Raw genomic sequence first — 19598 nt, 5'->3', positions numbered from 1 at the left:
GTGAAATTGTGGCCGGAACTCCACTTTAAGTATGAACAGCAGGAGTGGTGGACCTGACAGCAGGAGTGGTGGACCTGACAACAGGATTGGTGGATCTGACAGCAGGAGTGGTGGACCTGACAGCAGAAGTGATGGATCCTACAACAGGAGTGGTGGATCTGACAACAGAAGTGGTGGATCTGACAACAGATGTGGTGGACCTGACAGCAGGAGTGGTGGACCTGACAGCAGGAGTGGTGGATCTGAGAGCAGGAGTGGTGGACCTGACAGCAGGAGTGGTGGACCTGACAGCAGAAGTGGTGGACCTGACAGCAGGAGTGGTGGATCTGAGAGCAGGAGTGGTGGACCTGACAGCAGGAGTGGTGGACCTGACAGCAGGAGTGGTGAATCTGAGAGCAGGAGTGGTGGATCTGAGAGCAGGAGTGGCGGACCTGATAGCAGGAGTGGTGAATCTGAGAGCAGGAGTGGTGGATCTGAGAGCAGGAGTGGTGGACCGGACAGCAGGAGTGGTGAATCTGAGAGCAGGAGTGGTGGACTCAAAGAGAAGTCTAACGTTGACCAGCATAGGTCAGCTAGGGAGTTAGTGGCTGCTATAGCTTGTTGGGTTTCCATGTTGTCCTCGGCCCTAGGAACAGGAAGGGGGTTGGTGGGTTTTATTATTAGTGTCATTTAGTAAATGAGAGAGGAATAACTATAGCATAAGAACGTTAACCAAGAATTTTGGTGTTCACAACCTGATATGTCGAAGAATATAGGACCATATCTTTAACGGGTTTGGTTTTATTAAAGTTCTACTTTCCGAAAGGTCATTAAAACTTGTTTTCGGAAGAAAAGCATGAACTGAAAACCTGCGTGACTTGCATATTGCTTCGCACTCTCCAATATTGCACTGGAAGAACCCAACTGACTGCTATGGGAATCATGAGCTGAGTCAGTTCTTCTCTAGAAAGAACCATAAATTAGATCCGCTGTGCTCATTTCTGGACCCGAGAGGTGCGTTATGTGTGCAATATTGGTAGACGTTACACCGGGGAAGCGTTATATGACTAACGTTTACTGAAACATAATCTGAACTTCTGTCATACTGATAAGACGGCTGACCTCGATGTTTCCTAATTAGTCAGTGCTTCTGATAAGAGGTAACATTTTTTAAAACAGGCCTACAGTATCTCCCTGCCACCGAGAGTTGTTCTTCTCTTTTCCCTCACCTGCCTTGAAGGAATGATGATAACGTGCATCACCGAAGAAAAAGTGCTCCCAACATAAATGACCACAAACAATTAAATGAGCTCCTCACCAGCTGCTCTGTTCCCACAAGGAGATGATCAGGCGCCTTGCTGCACAGCAGCCATATACGCCACGATCTTGCATGAAAGATAAGCCAAGATAGACTCCATGGAGGAAGTTAAAGTACAGAGGAAAATCCACATGGTGTAGTATGTCACCAAGATTTTAATAAAATGATAAAATCACACTTAGGCCTCGTACACACGACCGAGAAACTCGTCGTAAAAGAAACATCGTTTTCCTCGACGAGTTTCTTGTCACGTTTGTCGAGAATCTTCTCAAGCTTTCTTTGCGTACACACTGTCAAGACAAAATCTCGTCGTTCTCAAACGCGTTGACGTACAACACGTACGACGGCACTATAAAGGGGAATTTCAATTCCACTGGCGCCACCTTTGGGGCTGCTTTTGCTAATCTCATGTTACTGCGTGTTAAGTAAAAGTTTGGTAAGACACGATTTGCGCTTTTCAGTCTGTTACAGCGTGACGAATGTGCTATCTCCATTACAAACGCTACTTTTACTGAAGGCGCGCTCCCATCTCATACTTTATTCTGAGCATGCGCGGGTTTCTAAGCATACACACGATCGTGTTTCTCATCGTAAACCAGCCCGACGAGAAACACGGCAAGGAAATTGAAACTCCTGACGAGAAAAAAGAGAACTTGTTTTCTTTTTTTCTCGTCGAGATCCACGACAGTTTTCTCGACGAAAAACGTACACACGACCGTTTTCCTCGGCAAAAAAAGCTCTGCCACCAAGTTTCTTGATGGGTTTTGTCGAGGAAAACGGTCGTGTGTACGAGGCCTAACAATTTTTAAGGCATTACACAGCATGTGTTACAAAAAAACAGCAGGTGGTACAAGTGGTCAAGCCGACTTGTGGAAATACGTCACGTGCGAGGCCTTCCAACACGTAACCAGCGTCATCTGGGGATGTGAGACTCCTCATAAGCAGCACAAAACAGTATATAATGTAACCCAGCGATTGCCAAAGTATAGTATGGGCTCCCAATTTAGCCAGGTTGTGTTGGGCACAGAAGAAAGGGGGCAAAGAGGCCTGGCAGTACTAAGCTAACCAATGCACTTGCCCCTGTTTCCAAAGAGATCTTAACTCTATATCTCGAATGCAGATTTTTTTTTAATATATTTCCTCAACAGACAAAAAGGATAGAAATCCACTTTGTATGCACTGGAAGCCTTTTCCAACCCAGGTCTTTGGACACCTCGAAAAATCTTTTTTTTTCCATTATAAACTGATTACACTTAATTAAGCAAGGTGGAATAATGGTTCAAGGCAAAGACACATGAAAAGTCACCTTCACTGTTTTTTTTAATAAGCAAAATATAATGGGTTGTGCACACCCCCCAGCATTTCTGGTTGTGGCCATCTTCAGTAAGGGCGGGTGATTTATATGGCATTCACTTCCTGGAATTCATTTGCCCTTAGCTCAGTCACACAGGCAGGAGGGTGTGCTTAGCTGAGAAAGCCCCTCTCCCCCTTTTAAAGACTCCTAGGTTGTATAACAGTGGTCTCCAAACTTTGGCCCCTGGGCTGGATTTGGCCCTTTGCTTGCCTTTATCCGGCCCTTGAGGCACCATCCTCCCTCTGATACGAGGCAATATTCCTTCAACTGACATCAACGGTGAGGTATGATTCCTCCCACTTCCTCTATTCAACTGTGGGGCACTATTCCTTCAACTGACACCAACAATGTGGATTATTTCTCCCAGTACCATCAATGATGGGGCACCATTCTTCCCAGTGATACCAAAGATGAGACACCATTCCTCTCATTGGCACTGTGTTACCTTTTTTTTTTTACTCCCATTGATGCCGGGACTCTCACTGGCCATAGTCTGGCCATCCTAAAATCTAACGGACAACGAACTGGCCCTTTATTTAGAAAGTTTGGAGACCCCTGATGTATGTCAACATTGTGGCCTAGGCCAGAAACCAGGAAGTAACGGAAGAAATGTAAAAAGTTTAAAACAAGTTTAAAACAAGTTAATATGTTATACCTTCCCATCTACTTACTAATGCTAGCAACATAAGGATTACAAATAGTCAATGTTGAGTAAGAGAGTGAAGTTACACTTTAAATTCTTCTCTTTAAATCTCAACATATCAAACTCAGGCCAAAACCTTGTAGTTGATCAGTGAGTCAGTCTATCACTCTAAAGCCTCATACACACGATCGGACTTCCATCAGACTTTTCCGTGGATTTCTGTCCGAAGGGCGTTGGCCGTGAACTTGGTATGCATACACGCGGTAGGACTTTTTCAGCCAACAAACACGAACGTAGTGACGTAATTGACGTACTACATGGTTTTTCAGCTCTTTACTGCCACCCTTTGGGCAACTTCTGCTAATGTTGTCTGATCTTTAGCATTGGTTCTGAGCATGCGTGTTTGTACTTTGGACTTTAGTTCGATGGACTTGTGTACACACGATCGGATTAGACAACGTAGGACATTTGTTGCCGGAAAGTTTGTCTGTTCTCACAGTGAACATTTGTCGGATGAAAAAGCGAAAAAGTTTGTCCGATGGAGTGTACACACGGTCGGATTGTCCGATCAAACAGGTTTGTTGTCAAAAAGTCTGATCGTGTTTATGGGCCTTTAGAGACCAATAATGAGGATTGGTGGCAGATTACTAGAGTTCAACTTTGTCTGGTCAAAACAAAGTTGGCGTAACAGAATCCTACGTTGGTTCCTGGGCACTCAGATACATGGCTCAGGATTCTGTAGAGGGCTACTAAGTGTAATGACGCAAAAACTTTTACAGGGCAGCATAGGCGTGCGCAAGGCACACCTGGCACACCCTAATTCTTGGGTTGGCAACCTGTCAATGGTGAGCAGATGACAGGTAAACCGCAATCCTTCCTTGCCAACTCTCAGGCCTCGTACATCCGACCGAGTTTCTCGGCAAAAACCAGCAAGAAACTCGCTGGGAGATATTTTTTTGCAGAGGAAACTGGTCGTGTGTACATTTTCATTGAGGAAACTGTCGAGAAACTTGACGAGCCAAAAAGAGAGCATGTTCTCTATTTCCTTGACGGGAATGGAGAAAATTGGCTTGTCGAGTTTCTCGACAGCCTAACAAAGAACTCGACGAGCAAAACGATGTGTTTCGCCTGTGAGTTCCTTGGTCGTGTGTACGAGGCATCAGAACCTGGACTGGAAAGGTGGCGGGGGTGGACTTTAGTGAAACCGATTAGTATTTTCCTCCTGCAGCATCTGAAGCTAGGCTTCTCCTCCTCTCCCTTTTGTCAACATTCAGATACCACAGGAGAAATATATAGGGGGGGATCAGTACTAAAATATGCCACCCCTCCTTTCCCTGTTCCTCTTCCTTCTGTTGCACGGGTCCCCCATGTGCTCCCTTGCTCCCCCTTCATCCCTTGGTTTCAGGCTGGAGAGCGTAGAAGAGGCCGGTAAATATGTCAAACGCATATGTGTTTGAGCTTTGGGGTGCACACCTATGCAGGGCAGGAAAGACATATGGGAACTGCCATTGCTGAGGCAAGTAGAGGGTCAAACGTCACCTGATGTCTGGCCTGACAACACCCTGACCTCACACAACGTATCCCATCTTGGTCAGGCAGTAACTGGCAAGCATCAGGTGACTTCTGACCCCTTTGATAACTGCTATATATCAGTGAAACGATTCAAAAGGAAAAATATATATATATATAAAGCAATAACATACATCTTTCACAATTAAAATTCAGGTTTACGCCTAAGCCCTGTCGTGACTACTTTAATATTCACCATTTCATCCACTGGAAAAAAAAAAAACCTTCTTGTAAATAAGTGCCAATTATCAGGAGTATGCAATGACTTCAAGAAATGTATAAAAAAGACAGCCAAAATTGACTTACCACAGATGTAAGTGCCATTTGAAAACTGTAGATCCGTGCAAGGCCAAAGTCCGCTAACTTTATCTGTCCATTGCTGGTGACCAAAATGTTCTGAGGTTTGAGGTCACGGTGAACCACTCTGTGTGAATGGAGAAAGTCCAGTCCCTGGAGAAGCTGGTGCATCATGTCCTAAAAAAGGAGAATAGACTGCAATTACCACTGGCGGTCGGTATTCATAGACCACAAAATTGATATAACTGAATATACTAAAGTGGCAAGACAAAGTATGTGAACCCCTTCAAATAAACTGGTTTTCTGACATAATTTGCCCAAAGAATTTGATCTGATCCATATCTAAGCCACAACGATAGACAAACACAATGGGGTTAATTTACTAAAGGCAAATCCACTGGGTGTGCAGTCGCTGTAGATCTGAGGGGAAGCTATCATCCAATCATATGCAAGCAAAAATGCTGTTTCTATTTTCCTTGCACGTCACCCTAAAATCTACAGCAACAGTACTTCCAAGTGCACTTGCCGTGTGCTTGTAGTGCACAGTGGATTTGCCTTTAGTAAATAAACCCCAATGTGCCTAAAGAGTAACTCCGCTTTTGTTCAAAAAATAACATTCCCCTCTGGGTGATCTAAGTACATTGTAGGGATTATACCAAACTTTGCTGTAGATTCCTACCTTTTATTATTATGAAGAAATAGCTGTTTGGTTCTCTGTGTCCATGTGCAAAGTGAATCTAATAGGAGTGATTTCATAACTATCAATCAGCTGCTGCACCTGCGGGGTTCTAATGAGGAAAGTTGCAGGGTCTGCAATGCATTCCTTAAAGTGGTTGTAAACCTTTTACAACCACTTTTACCTACAGGTAAGCCTAGATTAAAGGGGTTGTAAAGGTTTGTTTTCTATTTTTTAAATAGGTTCCTTTAAGCTAGTGCAGCCCTCAAAATTTGCACTCGCCTGCTAGCATTTGGCGAGTAAACAAATGAGGAGGGCGAGTAATGACAGGGCTGTGCTATCACAGGAATGTATACCAAGTGCCTCTCCACCGCGCACAAGCTTGCAGCGCGGATATTTCAATTCATACAGTCAGCCTCCTAGGACTGCCCCTCTCCACCTCCTTTCACACATCCCCGCCCAGGCTCGCAGAGTTTGCTGTTCTATAGGCATGAAAGAGCCGCTGGGACCATCCCTCTCCGCCTCTATTCTGCACATCCCCGCCCAGACACACAGACCGTGCACTTGCACCGTATGCGCTGTAGACAACAGCGCAGGCGCACTTTAGAAACGGTGATCGTGCCGTTCCTAAAGAAGGCCGTGCCGTGACTGGCGGCTCCCAGGTGCATGAAAAGTGGGTTTACAACCACTTTAAGAGGAGATTTTCTTTTGTGAGTATCTCACCAAAAATGTAATTTTTATTACAGGAGATGCCCAAAATCTGACTTATATCTTAGTGCAGACTTCTGGGAAAATCAGTAAGGCAATCACACAAGCAGGAAATGACATTTCTGGGAAGCGTTCTGTACACATTCTTAGGTAGATTCAGGTAGAGTTAGGCCGACTTATCAGTAGAAAAGTCGACCTAACTCAGAATCTACGCCGACTTATGTTTAAGCGTATGCTCAAACACAGATACGCTTAAACATATCTAAGATACAACGGCTTGCGCCATCCTATCTTAGATTGCAATATTTTGGATGGCCGCTAGGTGGCGCTTCCATTGCGGACGGCGTAGAATATGTAAATGAGTTGATACGCCGATTCACGAACGTACGCCCGGCCGCCGCAGTCGATTTACGCCGTTTCCGTAAGGCATTAGCAGGCCTAAAGTTATTCCACCTATTAGGTGGAATAACAATGTTAAAGTATGGCCGCCGTTCCCGCCGCGAGATTCAAATTTTTTAAGTCGTTTGTGTAAGTCGTCCGCGAATCGGGATTTACGTCGTTTACGTCCACGTCAAAATCAATAGGCCCGTGTGGCATACGTAGCCGCAATGCACACTGGGAGATGTAGGCGCCCGGCGCATGCGCAGTTACAAAAAAACAAAAAAAACGTGAGGTCAAGCCTCATTACCATCAAACACGCCCCCCTCCAACACATTTGAATTCGGCGCCCTTACGCCCGCCCGCTTTAGGCTACGCCGCCGTATATTAGCAGGCAAGTACATTGAGAATCATGTACTTGCCTAGGTAACTTACGGCGGCGTAGCCTAAACACGCTAAGCTACGCCGCCGTAACTTTGCTCCTCTCTACCTGAATCTACCTACAAGAGTACAAAACACCTCCAGATTGCCATATTGCATTCTACAGAAAATTACAGCGGCTGCAGATTGAAAAGAAAAGATCATTTTTAACAACATTCAACTACAATATGACTTGTGTCGCAACTGTATACGCTATATTATTTTTTTTTTTGCTATTTTATTCCCACAAAAGTGGAGTTACCCTTTAAGCTGATAGCACACAATCTATTCTAATTGCTCATGTCTGTATTGCACACGCCTATTAAACATTCCCAGAGCTGGAGAAAAAAGTATGTGATCCGATGGAGTTAATAGCTGGCCGAACTTCCTTTAATTTGGCAGCAGTGCTTTCGGTATGTTCAGAATTTTTTGGACCATTCCTCTTTACAAAACGTTTTAATCTCAGGCATATTTGTAGGATGTCTGGTATGAACGGCTGTATTGAGGTCATTCCGCAGCATCTCTATGGGGTTAAGGTCTGGGCTCTGATCTGGCAACTCCAAAAGGCACATTTTCCTTTTCTGAAACCAGTCTGTGGTGGATTTACTTCGATGCTTAGGGTCATTGTCCCGCTGCATCACCCACCTTCTACTAAGCTTCAGCTGGTGGGCAGACACCCTGTAGAATATTTTACTAAACGTAGGGATTTATTTTCCTCTCGATGACGGAAAGTGGTCCAGGCAGTGAAACAAGGCAAAATCATGATGTTCCTTCACCATACTTCACAGTTGGGATGATGTTTTGATGTTGGTAAGCTGCATACATTTTCCACCATACATAGTGCTGCGTATTACACCCTGAACAATTCAACTTTTGTTTCATCAGCCTACAAAACATTTTGTCAGTAGTCAAGGAGCCAAGGTGCTGTTTGGCAATCTTCAGGCGAGTAACAATGTTGGTTTTGAGAGCAGCAGCTTCCTCAGTGGTGTTCTGCCATGGACACCCTGCCTGTTCAAAGACTTACATATGGTAGACTCATGAACAGGGATGTCTGCCAGTTCCAGTGATGTCTTCAAGCCTTTAGCTGTCACCCATAGGTTCTTTTTTACCTCACTGAGGATTCTGCATTGCGCCTTGGGCGCCAACTTCTAGGAAGAGTAGCCCCTCAACCTCATCGGGATCTTTTGCTCTCCTCTCTCTTTTTCTGACTTCTCCTTTTTTTCTGCTCCCAACTTGACATATTCGAATGTGCGACCCTCAGGTTTTGGTCCTTACCCTAGGTTATATGTTTATGTTCTTATTTTGCCTGGGGTAATTACCTTTACTGGTAGGCTACTTATGCTTATGTTATACCTACTTTCGATAATAATTTGTACTATACAACTCGTGCAGATGCATATGAGGATCTACCTCATATGTTCTATTTTTATGTACAATAAAAATATATTTGTCTCTAGGAAGAGTAGCCACAGTACTAAACTGTCTCCATAAAGACTGTGTTTCCACTAGTGCTACTCCAAAGACGCACAGCTTTGGGTGTGACTTTGATGCAACTTTACACTTTCTGGCACAAGTCGCAAGAAAGTTGCATCAAAGTAATGCGGGAACCTTTTCGAAGTCGCATAGATTGGAACGGGTGCCCCTAAAATCAATGGGCTGGAACTTGTGTGCCCAAAGTCGCATGAAAAGTCACACTATCCAATGTTAGTACAGATGAGGATCAGATCACATTTTAAGAAAATAAGGGCTTTGCATACCATATATTGCAAAAGGTATGTGAACACTCTTACAAACGACTAAGTCCAGGTGTTTCCAGTGAAATGTACTGGTAATGCTACACAATACAAAGTTTTTTTTTACACAATTATACTCTTCCAACGTTGTGGTAACAGATTGGGGAAGTTTTAATTTTAGCATGACTGTACTTCTATGCGAGAAGCAAACTCCATAAAGACAAGGTTTGACCAGACTGGTGTAGAGGAACTCAAGTGACCTGCCTAAAGCCCTGAGCCCAACTCTACTGAAGACCTTTAGGTTCCTTCCACATGGGCGTTCTTACCTCCCCCCGTGACCTCTCACCCAGGCCCGGACTGGCCATAGGACATACCGGGCATATGCCCGATGGGACGCATGTCACGTCTCCCCCCCAGTGTAACATGCAGGGGGTCCAGAACTGTTAGGGGGGTGTCTGTGTAACAAACTGTGGGGGGATGTGTAATGTAAAGGGGTCCAGAGGTGCAGGGTGCTGTGTAATATAAAGGGGCCCAGAGATGCAGGGTGCTGTGTAATATAAAGGGGCCCAGAGATGCAGGGTGCTGTGTAATGTAAAGGGGCCCAGAGATGCAGGGTGCTGTGTAATGTAAAGGGGTCCAGAGGTGACGTGCTATGTAATGTAAAGGGGTCCAGGGTGCTGTGTAATGTAAAGGGGTCCAGAAGTGCAGGGTGCTGTGTAATGTAAAGGGGTCCAGAGGTACAAGGCGCTGGAACCCCACATCCCATCATTAACCGCTGGGATGTGGGGTTCCATCCAGAACTGTTAGGGGGGTGTCTGTGTAACAAACTGTGGGGGGATGTGTAATGTAAAGGGGTCCAGAGGTGCAGGGTGCTGTGTAATGTAAAGGGGCCCAGAGGTGCAGGGTGCTGTGTAATGTAAAGGGGCCCAGAGATGCAGGGTGCTGTGTAATGTAAAGGGGTCCAGAGGTGACGTGCTATGTAATGTAAAGGGGTCCAGAGGTGCAGGGTGCTGTGTAATGTAAAGGGGTCCAGGGTGCTGTGTAATGTAAAGGGGTCCAGAAGTGCAGGGTGCTGTGTAATGTAAAGGGGTCCAGAGGTACAAGGCGCTGGAACCCCACATCCCATTATTAACCGCGGCGCCCCCCCCTCCTCCCCGGGCTGCTCAGTCTAAAATGCCCGGACCTATTTTTTGTCCCAGTCCGGGCCTGCTCCCACCTATAAGTGGACATGGTGCTGCTTGGAGGAGTACACATTAACTTATTAACTGCATCGGGGGGCAACAATTTTAACGCTACTTGCCGAGTTTGACAGGTGGCACCTCTACTTTAAAGTAGGAAACATAGCGTGCATATGTATAAACAATATGGTCACAAGACACACTCCTTATGCACAGTATTTGAAGAATAGAAATACGATTCTTCAACAAACACGTATATATATATATATACTGCTTAGCGATAAAACAATTATGTAAATCCTGGTTTGCTGCAGGTCTTGGCTATTTTCACAAACACAGTTCAGCCCCTGTCACAACCTCTAATCTTGTGACTTACAACAAAGTTACGATGTTTCAGTCTGACCAATGGGTGGGAGAAGACTGAGGAAATGCTTCCTCCTGCCTGCAGCACAAAAACTCTGTTCACAAAGTTTTGTATATTATTTCTTTCTTCATATACCTTCTTTTTTTATGAATAAATATATCTATAGATTTTCTACCATATCTACTTGTACCGTCTAACGTCCATTTCATTTAGTCCAGATTAGGTTCCAGTTACATAAGCCTCCAGGCCCAAACACAGGGCTCTGATGAATGAACCAAGACTCCAGGAAGCCGATCGTCACTTCTGTAACTGGTACTTTGCGGGATTGCCATGTGGCAGATGCTGATAACGGAATCTGTGGGCAGGCCTGCAAGGTACGTTAGCATAGGGGGGGCCCCACATCTAGGGCTCTCTTTCCTGCAGCTGTCTCTGGATGGATGCTAATTGTCTCCACTCGTTTAACCTCAGAGATAATGTCTGGGATTTTTTTCCTCTCCTCTAACGGTCATTTCCTCTCTGGTGTAACTTGCATGACAGCGTGTGACAAGCAGAAATTAATGGGGACACTGCTGTGCCAATAGCCTTGAATGGCTCTGACACTGTCTGCGGGCTGCCTGCTTGGCCACCCAGCCAAGACCCCACATGAAACATGGCCAGGGGCCCGCAGCGCTATTCACTGGCGAGCCAGCTGGTTGCTGATTAGAGATAAAACAATGGCTTGCAGTCACACAGAGAGAGGTTTTGCAACTGCTCCAAAGCAAAAATGATTTTAACCCCTTTGTACTGAGCAGGGGCCCCACTACACCCCAAGTGCCCTTGTAATCACACAAGAAGCTGCCGAAAGAGGCTCAAGAGTTGTTTAACATTTAAATGAGAGGCACGGTTTGCAAATGTCCCTTTTTTGTGCACAAGACCCCCTCTCTTGCTCTGTATTGTAGCAATAAAGCCAAGGCTGCGGTAGGACTATGGTCCTGCAATGCTGGGAAACTGAAGTCCCATAAAACCCAGTAAAACACCACCAAACGACTAGAGAAGATGAAACTAGAGGGAATGTAGTATGAGGTTATTCCTTTAATAAAGGTTTGGGTATATTTTAGAAGGGTCATGCTTAAAGTCACTTGTGGGGTTCAATCTAAAGCAAAGTCTTTAAAGGGTCACTAAAGGAAAAATTTTTTTTTGCTGAAATGACTGTTTATTGGGTATAGAGACATAAAAGTTAACTGATTCCTTTCAAAAATGATTAAAATTGAATTTAATCTATCATATAATGTGCCTCTAGTTTCACTTTCGGCTTTAAAGGTACATACATGAAGTTCCGGGTGAGAGGTGAGTCGGACACACAGAACAAAAACAAACAAATCCAGGGCAGTGTTTTGTTTTTAAAATGAATCTGATTTGGTTCTGAGGAGTTTTAGACACACAGTAATGACAGCTTAGACCACCGTGAAAATCTCCCAGTACCATGGTTATAAGGAAACAGGCAACCAGGAAGTGTGGAGATCACAGCAGAATTACAGCTCCTTCAAAGCAAAAACGAACAATGAGGACATGAAACCAGTACTGCACTAAGGTAAAGGAAGCTATTTAGCTAAAAAAAAAATTCCTTTAGTGACCCTTTAAAGGGAGATGTATACGTACCTTTCCGGAGGTCTATGTCTTGAAACCCCACCACACTGCAGATCCCCAACTGTTGGGTGTGTTGAATACCTTGGCCCAGATTCACAAAGCACTTACGCCGACGTATAACAAGTTACGCCGTCGTAAGTGCAAATGTGCGCCGTCATATCTGTGCGCAAGACCCACAAACAGACATGCGCCTAAAACCAGGCTACACCCCGCCGACGTAGCTTGCTCACGCCGGCCTGGGGTGGGCGCACATTTAGACTGGGCGCATGCTCCCATTGTTTAGACATTCAAATATGCAAATGAGGAAAATACGGCGATTCACGAACGTGCGTGTGGCCGGCGCATGCTACGCGAGATGTGCGTAAGTTTTACACCCGGCGTAAAGTTATTCCCCATAAAGGAGGTGCAACCCGGCAACAGACATGCACAGGTCTGCACCAGGGAACACAAGCCGGTGTATTGTGCGTTGGACGTGTGTCTGGCTGGGCATACGTTATGTTCACGGCGTATGCAGTGATCTGGTGTAGCTTAGGCAGTTTTGCCGGCGTGGTTGTGAGCAGGTGCATTGGGGTGCGTCCACGTTACGGCGCATGCGCAGTTCGTGATACGTACCTGTCTGGCTCTCGGCCCATCATTTCCATGGGGTCACGCCTCATTTGCATGGGTTCACGCCCACTTCCACCTACGCCGACGTGCGCCTTCGAAACCCACGCCACGCTGGCGCAGCGTTGGGAGCACTGGCTTGCTGAATGCAATGCTTGCCTCTCTGCGCTGCGTTGGTGTAGCGAACAGTGGTTACTCTACGGCGGCGTAATGTGCGCCTTGCTCTTTGTGAATCTAGGCCATTCTCTCCTATGGAACACTGTGGATCCACCTACCAGCTTGTATGTCCCACAGCAAGTATTCCACATGGTCAGAAGTGTTGGATACCTGCAGAGGTCAAGAATCTACTACACAAAGGAGGTTGAGCTGAAATTACATACTGACTTTTGTCATTTGGAACAATTGAGAACCAGCTCTCATACATTTGTTGTCGGAAATCCCGACAGCAAATGTCCGATGGAGCCTACGACAACAAGCTCACATCGAAAAATGTTGTCGGAAATTCCGACCGTGTGTACTCAGCATAAGACTAAAACTAATTTGAAACTTGCTGCCAAAATGAACACTGCCTGGAACAAGCTTGTAAATCAGAAAATCAAACAAACTGAATATTTTTTCCAGGTCAGTGTCTCAGAAAGTATTGAAGCCTATGGATCAGCCAATCAATCAATCCAAGTAACTACCGATTTTACAAGCAGAGATCACCAATGGCGGTCCTTATAATCTGTTGGTACAGTTTCCTTTTGTGATTTAGTTAGTCCTGGAACTAGTATAAAGTTCCAATTTCAATGGCAGTTTAACAAATATGAGAATGATGGCACCAAACTTGTACATTAAAAAACAAGTCAACCATGGTCCCCCCATGTCTGTATCATTAACAAGACTCGTCTAAAAAACTAAAATCTAAAGCCCTGTACACACGATCTGTTCGTCTGATGAAAACGGACCGTTTTCATCGGACGAACCGATCGTGTGTGGGCCCCATCGTTTTTTTTCCAATGGGTGAAATTTTTTTTTTCTTATGGTTAAAACACCGATAGAAAAAAACGATCGTCTGTGGGGAAATCCATCGGTCAAAAATCCATGCATGCTCAGAATCAAGTCGACGAATGCTCGGAAGCACTGAACTTCATTTTTCTCAGCACGTCGTTGTGTTTAACATCACCGCGTTGGACACGATCGGATTTTTAACCGATGGTGTGTAGGCAAGACTGATGAAAGTCAGCTTCATCCGATATCTGATGAAAAAATCCATCGGTCCGTTTTCATCAGACGAACCGATCGTGTGTACAGGGCATAAGAACCAAAAAAGCACCTTACATTCCTTAGACACTTCATTCACCGCATCGTGTATAATGCTGCAGTACAAGCACAGAGGGACTTGTGGTCAAAGTGGGAGATTTTGGTGTTATGTCTTTCTTTTAACCACTTGGTATCCAGCCTATTGGGAAAAGACGGCCACAAGTGGCTCTCAATTGCCGGGAGAACGTCTATAGACGTCCTCGGCTCCTCCGGCCACTGAGGGGGGGGGGGGGGGGCAAGCCTGGCTGAGATTGCCTCCTTGTGCCTGGCGGCCGCAATGTCCTACAGGCTCCCGCGATCTGCGGTTACCCAGACAAGGATGTGGATCTGTGTGTGTAAACACACAGATCCACGTCCTGTCGGGGAGAGAGGAGACCAATGCTGTGTCCCTTGTACATAGGGACACAGATCGGTCACCTTCCCCAGTCAGTCACCTCCCCCCACAGTTAGAAACACTATGCAGGGTACACATTAAACCCCTTCCTCGCCCCCTAGTGTTAACCCCTTCCCTGCCAGTCACATTTATACAGTAATTAGTGCATATTTATAGCACTGATCGCTGTATAAATGTGAATGGTCCCAAAAATGTGTCAAAAGTGTCCGATGTGTCCGCCATAATGTTGCAGTTCCAATAAAAATCGCAGATCGCCGCCATTACTAGTAAAAAAAATAATAATAAAAAAAAAAATATTTCTATCCCCTATTTTGTAGGCGCTATAACTTTTGCGCAAACCAGTTGCTTATTGCGATTTTTTTTTTATTGCGGCCTAAACTGAGAATTTTTTTTAAAAAAAAATTGGGATATTTATTATAGCAAAAAGTAAAACATATTGTGTTTTTATTTTCAAAATTTTCGCTCTTTTTTTGTTTATAGCGCAAAAAATAAAAACCACAGAGGTGATCAAATACCACCAAAAGAAAGCTCTATTTGTGGGGAAAAAAGGACGTCAATTTTTTTGGGAGCCACGTCGCACGACTGCAAAATTGTCAGTTAAAGCGGCGCAGTGCCGGAAGCTGAAATTTCCCCTGGGCAGGAGGGGGGTATATGTGCCCAGTAAGCAAGTGGTACTTGTCATTTGTTTAAGAAACCTACCAGTGAATAAATCATGTTCTGTTCAATAATTACAGTATATAACACCCATATTCAAATCTGGACCTAAAGAGGGCCTTGCATCAAAATGATCTGTTTATCTTGCAAACTCCATATGGTCTTTATTCTATAGTTAAATAATAAAAAAAAAAACTGTAGACAAATGATCTTACACCCTGATCTCCGATGAGAGTGCTGGAGGCAGTGACGGCTGGTGCTCAAAACTTTTGGGGGGGCACAAACAAACTGAAAAAAAAAACATCAGTTGCAGGCACTGTGCCCATCAAATGCAGCTACTGTGCCCATCAAACGCAGCCACTGTGCCCGTCAAACGCAGCTACTGTGCCAAACGCAGCTACTGTGCCATCAAATGCAGCCACTGTACCCATAAAATGCCGACACTGTGCCATCAAACGCAGCCACTGTACCCATCAATTGCTGACACTGTGCCCATCAATTGCTGCTAGTGTGCCCCATCAAATGCTGCTAGTGTGCCCATCAATTGTCGCTATTGTGCCCCATCAAATGCTACCAGTGTGCCTAACAATTGCAGCTACTGTGCCCCATTAGATATTGCCAGTGTGCACATCCATTGTCGCTACTGTGCCCCATCATATACTGTCCGGCACGTACCTGTCTTGCAGCGGGTCAACTGCGGTCTCCTGCACGTCCTTCATGTCTTCTTCCGTCCTCTTTCAGGTGTCTAACCACAGCGCCTGAATCAGGTGACCGGTAACAGACCCTGCATTCTGATTGTCTGAGAGGCTGAGTGATCAGCGAACGCCCAGCATGGCACCCGCTGATGACTGTTTTGGGTGCCCATTAGACAAACATAAAAAGTGTAGTGCATAAAATTAATAGATCATCCAATGAAAGGATGAATTCATCCTTTCATTGGGTAATCTATTAATTTTATGCGCTACACTTTTTATGTTTGTTTTGTATTCCACCATTGTCCATTGGTAGTGTGAGCTGCTTACTATTGATAGCGCGTAACTTTCTGTTTTTTGGGTGCCTATTAGAGCCTATGGCTCTAATCAGGTGCTTCCAAAAAAAACCCCGCCGCTGTAATTCAGGTGTCCTGTGGCCAAAAATGGGCCGGGCACCTAAAAAGGGGGTGTCAGCAGCGACCATAGATAGATTCATGCAATGCAATAATAGAGCGGCGCCAGGAGAGTGGGGGAGGCGCTCCTGTGCCCTTTATGGACGCACCGCCACTGGCTGGAGGGCCTTCTTGCAAAATGTGAGATTCTCAGTGTTCTAGGACCTTAGGAGACCTTAGGAGAAGGCCCAGTGACATCACCATCACCTACGCGAGCTTGCTAGTGGATAGCAACCAAGTTGTAAGGTAAGCAACTTACCTTTTTCCTTCTGATTTTTGATTTTAATCTAAAGCTGGCCATAGACTGATCAAAATGTGCCTGGTTCAGCAGGAACCAGACAAACTCCAATCAATCTATGGGCAGGCTGGTTGTACTGAAGTCAATCTTTAAAGGTGTCTGTATACATGGGTGTCCGCTGAAATTTTTTCAGAGGGGGGCGCTTCCACAGTGGTGATACACATGTAACCCTTTCATCAAACGCTAGCAGGGGTTAAAAGCACCCCACTAGCGGCCGAATAGCTCAGCTAAAACGATGGTAAAGCGGCGCTTTACCGATAACGCGGCCAGTTGGCAGTGTGAAATAGCTATTGAGATAATTCAGCTTCACTCACTCATGCCCATATAAATATAGCCTAGAGAATGTACAGACCCCCCTTCAGCACAGACCCCACCTTCAGCACAGACCCCCCCATTCTGCACAGACCCCTTCATTCAGCACAGATGGACCCCCCCTTCAGCACAGCCCCCCATTCCGCACAGACCCCTCCATTCAGCACAGACCCCCCCTTCAGCACAGATGGACTCCCATTCAGCACAAACCCCCTTTTCAGCACAGATGGACCTCCCCTCCCCCCATCCCATTCAATACCTTAGATCAGCCATCACCATGGCTGGGTCACAGCAGGTTCCCTCCCCCTGTGTACACATAAACACTGGAGGGGGAGGCAGCTTCACTCTGCTCGCTGTGTCTGTGTAAAATCCGGCCCGGGACTGCTCAGACAGCCCGCGGCCGCAAAACTCTTCAACACCTTCTCGATTTTCCGGGGGGGGGGGGGGTCAATTGCCCCCCCCCCCCTGCCCTATGGAGCGGACGCCCATGTCTGTATAAGATGAACAGACCGTTTTGATGCAGGGCCCTCTTCATGTCCAGATTTAAATGTGGTTGCTATATTCTATCAATCGTCTTCAGTACAATCAGCCTGTCATTTTTTTTTACTTGCGATTACTCCCGCCGGCAGTACTAACCAATAAATCACCATGTTTGACAGAAAGACATCTCACGAACAGATATTTTTCCTTTTTCACACCACTTTAAAACAAGTCAGCTGCATTTCACCTGTTTTTGCTGGCGGATAACTTAAGTGGAGATTTACTTGTTACAAATCCCACGGCTTCACTCAGGCACAGGACCAATGAAGCCGTCAGCTAAGGTTTTCATCACTTTGGAATGCCTGACCACATCAGAGAGGTTCAATATGTAATACTCATTCAAAACATTGCACATTGTTACTACCTATATGCATTTGTTTACAAGGGAAGGTCCAACCAAACATTTTTTTTTAGACCAGTGGTCTCCAAACTGCGGCCCGGGGGCTGGATGTGGCCCTTTGCATCCCGTTATCTGGCCCTTGGGGTACTATTGCACCAACTGACATCTAATGGTGCAGCACGATTCCCCCTACTGACACCATCAACGGGGCACTATTTCTCCCATTAAAGCCAATGAAGGGGCACTGAGGGGATTTTACATAGTTACATAGTTAGTCAGGTTGAAAAAAGACATCCAGTTCAACCATAAAGTAAATACAATAAAAAAAATCGTACAATCCAATATACCCATTTCTATACCCACAGTTGATTTTCTACACCCACTAGCCACAGTCTGGCCCCCCTAAAGCCTGATGCTGCGTACACACGGTCGTTTTTCGGCATGAGTTTTTAAAAACGTCATTTAAAATGATCGTGTGTGGGCTTCACATCGTTTTTCGGCTTCTGAAAAATGTCGTTTTTCGTGTTGTAAAAAATGATCGTGTGTGGGCAAAAACTACGTTTTAAACCCGCGCATGCCCAGAAGCAAGTTATGAGACGGGAGCGCTCGTTCAGGTAAAACTACCGTTCATAATGGAGTAAGAACATTCATCACGCTGTAACAGACAAAAAAGAGCGAATCGTCTTTTGCTAACAAGGAATCAGCTAAAAGCAGCCCAAAGGCGAAAAGAACTTCCCCTTTAGAGTTCCGTCATACGTGTTGTACGTCACCGCGCTTTGTTCATAATTTTTCAAAAACAATGGTGTGTGGGCAACATCGTTTTTAATGATGAAGTTGGAAAAACTTCGTTTTTTGGACATGCTGAAAAATGATTTTTTTTTCCATGCCGAAAAACGACCGTGTGTACGCGGCATGAAGGACAGTAATTTTTCCCTTTGCTTAGAAGGTTTGGAGACTCCTGAAAAGGGGGCATTAATTAGTGCCCACAACATGGGGAGAGTGGCTGGCAAAATAAATAAATTAAATTTACAATAAACGTTATTTTATATGGCTATTTCACTATGGCTGTCAGGTATAATTTGGGCGGGTAGAAGCCTGGTTTTGGGCGGCAAAAACGTGATTTTGAGCGGGAAGGCTGAAGTCACGTTTTTCCCGGTCTTTTTCAAGTCACGTTTTTCCCGGTCTTTTTCAAGTCACGTTTTTCCCGGTCTTTTTGGGGCTATATAAGCCCAGCACCCCGAGGCATTAACCAGCTGTAACCTGGATCAGCGTGGTGTGCTCCCCCTTCCCTCCCACCCTGTCGCAGCACCTGTTATGTGTCATGTCACCCTTGAAGTCAAGGGGGGACTTGTATTTATTTATTATTTATGGTATTCGCTCGAGTTTTATGACTGAGCGAGATCTTGAGAGAGAATTTTAAGTTTGGAAAGTTATTTTAAGAAGTTGAATATTGAAAGTTTTATTTATTAAGAAGTTAAATTATTAATTGGATTATTTATTTATTTATATATATTTATATATTTACCAATAAAGGTGCCGCGGCCATTTCTATTACCAAAAAAGAAAATAAATAAAAAATAATTATTATCAATAAAATTGTTTAAATACACTTTGGTATGTTGAGTTTTTATTTATAGGTATTAGTTATATTTATTTGGTACAGCCTACATTCCCATGTTTTAGACAAGAAGACTTATTTTGCTACATCTTTCAGTTATTCCAGAGAAAGCTTATTTATAATCAACGTGTTGACGCAATGTACGTGAAC

General features: G+C 45.0%; 1 protein-coding gene across 1 annotated transcript in view; it reads right to left on the bottom strand.

The window, feature by feature from the left end:
* CDK6 (cyclin dependent kinase 6) overlaps nucleotides 1-19598 on the bottom strand; it is a 248119-nt gene that overhangs the window by 119482 nt on the left and 109039 nt on the right. The window contains exon 4 of the mRNA XM_040352342.1: nucleotides 5170-5337. Coding sequence (XP_040208276.1) covers nucleotides 5170-5337 — 168 coding nt within the window. The remainder of the gene's footprint in view (nucleotides 1-5169; nucleotides 5338-19598) is intronic.

Source organism: Rana temporaria, chromosome 5 (assembly GCF_905171775.1).
Source record: "Rana temporaria chromosome 5, aRanTem1.1, whole genome shotgun sequence".
Lineage (NCBI taxonomy): Eukaryota > Metazoa > Chordata > Amphibia > Anura > Ranidae > Rana > Rana temporaria.
The sequence above is the reverse complement of the archived record's forward strand: the minus strand, read 5'-3'. Positions and strand labels throughout refer to the sequence as shown.